This window comes from Triticum aestivum, chromosome 4A (assembly GCF_018294505.1).
Source record: "Triticum aestivum cultivar Chinese Spring chromosome 4A, IWGSC CS RefSeq v2.1, whole genome shotgun sequence".
Classification (NCBI taxonomy): Eukaryota; Viridiplantae; Streptophyta; class Magnoliopsida; order Poales; family Poaceae; genus Triticum; species Triticum aestivum.
Genome location: NC_057803.1, coordinates 577,465,658 through 577,474,241, shown reverse-complemented (window position 1 = coordinate 577,474,241; position 8,584 = coordinate 577,465,658). Strand labels below are relative to the sequence as shown.

At 45.5% G+C, this 8,584-nt stretch overlaps 1 protein-coding gene across 1 annotated transcript; it reads left to right on the top strand.

Moving 5' to 3' along the window:
* Positions 1-673: 673 nt before the first annotated feature.
* LOC123087098 (threonine dehydratase 1 biosynthetic, chloroplastic) lies at positions 674-7,334 on the top strand. Its single transcript, XM_044509000.1, has 9 exons — positions 674-1,167; positions 2,962-3,141; positions 3,236-3,505; positions 3,758-3,964; positions 4,466-4,714; positions 4,792-4,865; positions 5,023-5,140; positions 6,498-6,632; positions 6,885-7,334. Exons 1-9 carry the CDS (start codon positions 754-756, stop codon positions 7,038-7,040), a joined length of 1,803 nt encoding a protein of 600 aa, XP_044364935.1. The 5' UTR covers positions 674-753; the 3' UTR covers positions 7,041-7,334.
* The last annotated feature ends 1,250 nt before the right edge of the window (positions 7,335-8,584 follow it).

Here is an 8,584-nt window from a genome sequence, read left to right as displayed (position 1 = left end):
TGAAGGGATGATATTGCAACATGTTTTTGTTCTCCGTCTCCCCGCGATGAAGCTCAGCCACATACCGCTTCATGAGGGAACTTGCGAGGTTTGTGTTCCCCTTCTCTGTCTGGACTGGAGTTGAGATTATCTTTTATCTCTCCTCGGTGCCGAACTCTCCTGGACGATGATCTCTCCCGTTCGCAGTCACTGGTGACTGGTCGGCTGCTGCTTCTACAAGCTCTTCAGTTTAAACAAGTTTTGCTCCGGGAATGGGAAGGCCTAGAGACGGCAGCGAGTTTTGCTCGCAAAGGATGCAGAAGGAAGACAGTGTTGATTTCTTCAAATACTTGTTCGCGACTCTTATTCTTTCAAGGAATTCCTTGTAAGGACAGGTCTTCCCCCCTTTTGTTGAAAATTTTACTTTTAATTAATTAACAACTATAAGTAATGAAACGAAATATCCAAGCTCCGCTCATTTTCAATTTTTTTCGAGAGTGCCGTTCATTTTCAATTGGAGCTCGAGTTAAACATGCCGCCGCAGCAGGTCAGCATGGTCCTGCGCCGGGCGCGAAAAGGACGGCAGAAGCGCCAACAAAAAGGGGCGCCCGCGCCATCCCACAAACGCCGACGGCACGATCTCCCCCGGCCCCACCCAGGCCCAGGCCACATCACCATATCCCGCGCCCCCGTGACGCGCTCCTGCGGCGAAACCACCTTCCCCCCATTCCCTCCCTCCACCCACGCGCCGCGCCGAGGAGAAGCCAGCCCAGGATGGCGGCCGCCGCCACCTCCTCCTCCCCGTCCCCGGCCACCTTCCGCGCCGCGTCCCGCCGCGTCGCCGGCCGGCCGCCCTCGCGGGTGGCCGCGTCCGCCGCGGCGACGACGTCCCCGGAGGCGGCGGCGCCCCTCAGGGCCGACCTGGCGCCCCTGGCCCCCGCGCCGCTGATGCGGGTGGTGCCCGAGTCGCTGCAGGGCGCGAGCGGGGCGCTCGTGGGCGTGCCGGGCCGCGGGGCGGGGGCGGGGGAGGAGGGGGGACTCGACGGGCCCGGCGCCATGGAGTACCTCACGGCCGTGCTCGCCTCCAAGGTCTACGACGTGGCCGTCGAGACCCCGCTCGAGCGCGCCGCCAAGCTCTCCGACCGCCTCGGGGTCAGCCTCCACATCAAGCGCGAGGACCTGCAGCCGGTAATCAATTAATCAATCAATCAACCGCCACCTTAGAACGATGCAGGCAATCGTCCGCGTGGGGAGATTCTCGCATTTTCGAATTGTTGCACCCTGGTAGAACTTCGATTGGTGTGGGCTTTGCGGGGGTTTTGCCTTTGCCTATGATGCTTACTGTTTAGATTCCTCGCGCGCCTTCGGCGTCGACGCGTTGCTGTCATGCTTCCTCGACAATAATGGAGGTTTCGGACAGTACTGTCATTTCGGTAGGGGGTTAGCGTGGTGTTTTGTGATTTGAAATGCACCGCCGCGTCAGAGGTCTCAAGTACGCTGGCCGGCCACGTCAAAACATGATCAATCACTTCAGCGCCCATGTCTTGAGTCCCAGCGCTTGCTCTTGCAGGGGAGAGGCAGCGAGCACCCCCAGCTTCAGGTCTCCGGCCATATCTTCAGGTCCAGCAGCACCAGACCGCTAGTTTGATGACCGTTACCTCGGATTATTTGCCCACAATCCAGCTGGGATTATTTGGGCGTGCATATACCTTGAAAGGCCAAAGAAGTATCCTCAGGCAGTCTGCACTGCAAGCATCCAGAGCTGGCTAGTAGCACAGTAACCTTGAAGGGGAGCTTCGCTCCACATTCCCCTCTCTCAGGAGGTGCTTGCAGAAGGTGGTTAGCAGATGTAGGCCTTGTTAACCTCCAGTTGACAGCAAGTACTCTGCCATCTTTTTGCGCAGGATTACTCTCAGCTGACCCAACTCCTCTGCATCTCCCTCTTTGAAAGACGCCTTCCAGTTCCTGAGTGCCTGCACTATGAGCCTCCACATCTGTTTCATATTATAACCCAGGGCGGAGTGTCAAACACTATTATTTCTGCAATTCCAGACCCTCCACAGAACTGCTGCAGAAGTAACACTGAATATCTTAAACCTCTTGTTAGTTGTTACTTAACCAGGAAGTAGCCACAGATAAAAAGGTCAGAAACCTGAATACAGGTAGCCTGTATTGGTGGCTATTTCTTCCCAACTTAACCTAGCTACAATACAGTAAAAAGTAGGTGGTGCCCTGATTCAGTTTCAGAACAGTGCACACATTCAGGGATTTTCTCCGTTACTTTTGTAAAAAGCTGTCCCTAGTCATAATATTGTTCAAGAACATTAACCACAAGAAAATCTGAATCCTAGGGTGATTTTGCAGCTTCCAAACATCTGGAACAAAAACAGGCACAACTCCTCTGAAATTGATAATCTTGTGTAGAGAGCTGGAAGAGCAAGTACCATTTTGTATTCATACTTCCGTAGCAAACAATATGCATCAGAATAGCAAATACTACTAGCAGTATCTTCAAACTCAAAGCCTCAAACCACTGTTGTAACCGAACCTGTGTACAAGTTCTTCTGAAAGTGCATTTTACCTGGATACCATCCCTGGTCTCAGGCTCTCAGCTACAACTGAGTTTTGCTCATTTAAAATGTATTTTATTGTGAGCTTAATATTAAAATTTGTTGAACAACGGAAGTTTAGGGCATGTGGAAGTTTCTAATCTGATATATCAGATCATTTAGTGTTATTATGATTGACATAATGGTATCAGAGAGAGGGGTAGGGGTATCCTAGGTGCAAACTGAAAACTTTATCTCTCATGGACATTTCTGATATATTGTATAGTTTATAGTGTCCTCTTGCCCTTAGCTTTATTGTTTACCAAATGCTTGGCTTTCTACTTTTTGTGTTTATTTATTGCACATGTAGCTGTTACTGGCTCCTTCAATGGCTATTTTCATACCTAGGTAAATTTGTTTGTTTCATGCATAGGTGTTTTCATTCAAGTTGAGAGGTGCATATAATATGATGGCAAAGCTCTCCCGAGAGCAGTTGAACAATGGTGTTATCTGCTCCTCTGCTGGAAACCATGCTCAAGGAGTTGCTCTTTCTGCCCAGAAACTGGGCTGTGATGCCGTTATTGTCATGCCTGTGACAACACCAGAAATCAAGGTCATCATTCTCTCGATGCCATTACCTAAATATGATGTTATACATGGTATATTTACGTTATTATCACCAGCTACTAACATATAACTTAGTCCAGTGGCGATCAGTGGAGAGATTGGGTGCGACAGTAGTTCTGAAGGGAGACTCATATGATGAAGCTCAGTCATATGCAAAATTACGGTGTGAACAGGAAGGCCGCACATTCATACCTCCTTTTGACCATCCCGACATCATCGCTGGACAAGGAACTGTTGGCATGGAAATTGTTCGTCAACTGCAAGGTCCATTACATGCAATATTTGTACCTGTGGGAGGTGGTGGATTAATTGCTGGCATTGCTGCCTATGTGAAACGGGTCCGCCCTGAGGTTAGCTTTCAAGCTCAGGAGTATTTTCTTCTTCTATGAAAAATATCGCAAGACACCCAAGTTCTTTGTAAATGGCATCAAAGTAAATGGCTTTGTTTTAAGTGCGCTTTGGAGGTTCAATTGTTTTTCATCCAATCGCCTAACTGTAATCCTTCTCCAGATTGAACTCAATACATCATTTGGTTACATTGGAGTACAATATTCATATTCAGGGTGTCACTTTCTTGTATGTTTACAACAGTTCTGGTACAGGTCAAAATAATTGGAGTAGAGCCCTCAGATGCAAATGCCATGGCATTGTCCTTGTGTCATGGCCAGAGGGTCGTGTTAGAACATGTTGGAGGGTTTGCTGATGGTGTAGCTGTCAAAGTTGTTGGGGAGGAGACATTTCGCTTGTGTCAAGAACTTGTAGATGGCATTGTCCTGGTCAGCAGAGATGCTATTTGTGCTTCAATAAAGGTGAGAATGATCAGTTTATTCTATGTCTGCTCTGCATCATTATGTTAAATGTATGTGTTACTACTGAACAGTGACCTTTTTTTGTCACTGTAAGTCTGCACTGCTCAATTTACTTGAATAAAAGCTCAGCATACAATGCACAAAAAAAATCCTACTTACAAAAATTTTCTGTGATCCAATGGTCTGTCCATGTAATCCACCAGCTGGAGAACTTTCTAAAGTTACATGTTTTAATCACTCTCTAGTGGAGAAGGTGATCTAGTTTTCGAGCTTTCAATTATTCGTGTGGATATTGATATTCAATGTATTTTTTTAATTTACTACGCATAGGTATCCTGTTAATATTGCTGAAAAGTAGGATGCTGGAAATTCTCCCATGGCAGTTTGTTCTATTCCAATCTTACTGCCATCATGCTTGTTGACTGTTTATGCTATATTGCTGTGGATGTTCTGCACTGATAATCTTTTTCATACTGAAAATGTTGTTCTTCGTGGGTGCAGGATATGTTTGAGGAGAACAGGAATATCCTTGAACCTGCTGGGGCCCTTGCCTTGGCAGGGGCTGAAGCTTACTGCAAACACTATGGTTTGAAAGGGGAAACTGTGGTTGCAATAAGTAGTGGTGCGAATATGAACTTTGATAGACTTAGATTAGTAACTGAGCTTGCTGACGTTGGTCGAAAACGAGAGGCGGTATTAGCTACATTTTTGCCAGAGGAGCAGGGAAGCTTCAAAAAGTTTGCAGAACTGGTATGCATCATGATTTTTTCTATCAACACATAATAGTTTATATTCTGTTTCTTTTCTTATGATTTCTTGTTCCGCAGGTTGGCCGGATGAATATTACTGAATTCAAATACAGATATGATTCTAACGGAAAAGAAGCCCTTGTTCTTTACAGGTACTCGGATAACAATTTCAATAATCTTGTTCATGTACCGGTTTATTGTTTCTTGATTACTTTTTCTAGAACCTTGACGGGATAGAAATACTCATACATAGAGACAGTGACTTTTTACATTCTCCTGGCTAATCTATATGGTTTTTCTGTATTGCAGTGTTGGCATCTATACTGACCATGAGCTTAAAGCAATGGTGGAACGCATGGAATCATCAGAACTTAAGACTGTGAACCTTACTGACAATGATCTCGCAAAAGACCACCTAAGATACTTTGTAAGTTAAATTTTTCTGCCACAGTGATAGCCTCATATCCCATTAACACATTATTTTGGTACAGTTGACAAATACTCCCTCCGTCCAATATTAATTGGCGCTCAAACAGATGTATCTGGCACTAAAATACGTCTAGATACATCCGTTTGAGCGTCAATTTATATGGGACGGAGATTGTAATTACTACCAGTCACATTATGGTAATATTAAGGTTTACTTGATGAATATTCCATTTGCAACATGCTAGGATGATTTGCGGACTGATCTAAAACATAGATGTAATGTTTGGGTGAATTTGAGCTGAATGGATATAATCAACTCTATTGTCTTTCCATCATGGAGCATAATGTTGCAAACTTCATTACATTCATTTAGTCCTTGTTAAACATCTTCTCACTATTGTGCTCTTCTCTGCCTCTGCCAGTTCTGGAAAACTGGGTCTATTGTGGGCAGACTACGTTTTTCCCACTAATTTTTTAGTGATCATGCAGGGGATACTGCACTTCAATGAATTAAGAAGGGAAATGAACTTTACAGCACCTAGTACAGGGCATGACAAAATTAAAAATGGAGATGACCTAGAAAACTGTACAAGGAAAAGAAATCCTAGAACAGAACCATGATGACTTGAACCACCTTCCATCGGTCAGCTCTAAGCTACCTGAGCTCCCAGGTCCTTCGCCCGGGCAAGCCACTACAGAGATTTTTCCTTTACTTGGTCGTGTATTTTGACATTAAGAAGGTGACAAGCACCCTACGCATCAAAGATGACTCATAATTGGGTGGTGGGGTTGTACAGACTTCTCGCCAACCTGGCTAGACTCAGTTTCTTGTGTATCATGAGTAATAGGAACAAGTATACAGAGCCATACTCCTAGAAATATGTATATATTCTTCATATATAGTCAAAAGGCGTTTGCTGCAACAGTTCCTTTGACGTGTCTGTAGTTCCAAGGAAAAAAAGTTAGGTAAAGAAAAATTGCAGAACAGAAGTTATATTGCATTCTTTTTGCATAAAACTACTGTAGCGATAAATATGTAATTGTGCAGTGCTGCAAGCATTCAACAGATCAAACATCTGATCCCTTGTTTCTTTCTGTACTTCAAATCCTGCTGAGATATTCAAAGAAAGATATAACAAAAATCCTGCGAGGAGTGTGGTTTTGATGTTGCTTTGCAAATAGAAATATTGACATCAAAAGATATATGAGACACAGAAATGATTGTCTTGATTATGTACGCCTTGAAGAGTTGAATGAGCCTATTCTATTTATTTTAATGTTGTTTTGGCCATTTTATATTAAAATGATGTACTGTATGTCGTTGTCTTTATCATTCCTTGAATATCTATTTTCAGATTGGAGGCAGGTCAGAAGTAAAAGATGAACTTGTTTACCGGTTTATTTTCCCAGAAAGGCCAGGTGCTCTTATGAATTTTTTGGATACATTGAGCCCCCGATGGAACATCAGCCTTTTCCATTACCGTGCACAGGTATGTTATTTTAGTTCTGTCAGCGGCCTTCTTATGATAGTGGCCTTGTATGAAATCTCATAGATCTAATAACATTATCATATGCCACCTACCTTCAAACGTAGAAATGGATGAAAATCTTCCACAGAAAATTAAAATGGGATACACGGATTGTCACAGTAGTGTATAGCCAAACAATGCAAAATCATCCTTTTTAGACTGTCCAGAAGAGCTGCAAATGTACACATTCAGTGAGCTCATTATCTTTGGCAGGGCGAAAGCGGAGCAAACGTATTAGTTGGCATACAAGTGCCACCGGAGGACGTCGGTGAATTCAGGAGTCGTGCCGACAATCTTGGGTATGAATACATGTCTGAGATGAACAACGAGATCTATCATCTCCTTTTGCGCAGCCCCAATAAGGTCTGATCTCTGATGCGGCTGACTCTCACCAATCCAACCGATGGTTAGTGTGGCTTACCAAGGAGAAGACCCAATGCTAGGTAGGATTGTTAGTGTGGCTTGCTCTCTCATGTTGGAATAAAACCCTTGTCGTACCTGTTTGTGTAGAACTGTTAGTGTGCCATCCGTCGACAAGTTATTTGTTGTAGTAATGTGTGGTGTATTTGCTCTGCGCCTGTGGGGCTAAATCTCTTGTTTTGCATGCTTGTGAGGCACCAAGAATTCATGAATAATGATAATGATAGTGATGATCCAATCCAAGATCAAATGTTGTTGAGCGTTGCGTCGCACTTGAATCATCATTTGATGCCTTATTTTTAGGTCTCTCTTGCATTAGCAGTCCTCCCAAAGTTTTCAAAAATTCTGAAGAAAGAACATAGATGTAGTGTATGCTACGAGGCGAATCTGCAAATTTTCATTGAAAAACATTGTTGTCCTGAAAAGCTTTTGTATCGTTTTTCTTTTGGATTTGGATGGGAATTTAGTAGCCTCCGTCGCCGGGGTTGATCCCCTTCCTTGGATCTTCCCTTCTCCGGCCGGTTGGGTGGCTGCTGTCTCGGCGGTCCGGTTTGGTTTGCCTGTGCGGCGGTCTCTGTGGCCGTCTTTTCTTTGCGCTTATGCTTCATTCAAGCATGTTGGGCTCTCCTGGTGTTGTTGGTTGTTGCTGTCATGGCGGTGCGTGTGCCCAGCTAGTGGTTCTGGTCGTGTTCTGCCTGGTGCTGCAGGTCCTGCTACGGATAGTCGTCGCTCCATGCCAGTTAGTGTGCTTGGGTTTCATCTCTGGTTGTGGGTGGTAGGCGTCGTTCTTGTTTGTTTGTTTGTTTGTTTGTTTGTGGTGATGAGGTTTTGGTTGTGCCATCTGCGGCGACTTAAGGGTCGTGCTGTCGTGCCATCAGTGGCGTTGCAGTGGTATTATTTCATCTGTGGCGTCGTAATGGTGGTGCTGTCTTTGGTGTTGTAATCTCCTTCTTAATGAGTTACATGCTGCTCTCCTGCATGGTTTGAAATCTTGTAGCGTTGCCGTTAAGATGACACAATGGAATGTATCCTCGAATGAGGCTGACAATGCCACAGGATGTATCCCTCGGTGGCTTAGTGTGATTGCGTCACGGGTATTCCTGGCAAGGAGTATGATATACCGGCCTTAAATGTCCGGGCTGACCGGCGCCCCTCATATCTAATTTAAATTTTGGATGGATATGAGGAGGCCGAGCGCGCCCGTCACGTCAGATCCGGCCCCATGCCGGACCACCCTGACCCCACATATATTCGTCTCCATTCGCCCAACCCTAACCACTTCACTCCGCTCCGCCCTTAAGCTCCCTTCCGACAATCTCTGGCCCTTTTCGGCATGGAACACTCCGAATCCGTCCAGCGAGGTGTCATTTCATGCGGAATGGAGGAGGCTATGGACGTTCGCATTGCCCTCCACCTGCTTCCGGGAGGAGTGCTCAGATCTAGCGGGGCTGGAGGCTCGCGGTCCGTCAGCCGCCCCATCTCCGGTCCGCCGG

Coding starts and splice junctions, on each gene's coding strand:
- LOC123087098 (XM_044509000.1), top strand. CDS start 754: ATGGCGGCCGCCGCCACCTCCTCCTCCCCGTCCCCGGCCACCTTCCGC. Junction 1,168..2,961: donor AGCGCGAGGACCTGCAGCCG/GTAATCAATTAA, acceptor TTTCATGCATAG/GTGTTTTCATTCAAGTTGAG. Junction 5,141..6,497: donor AAGACCACCTAAGATACTTT/GTAAGTTAAATT, acceptor ATCTATTTTCAG/ATTGGAGGCAGGTCAGAAGT.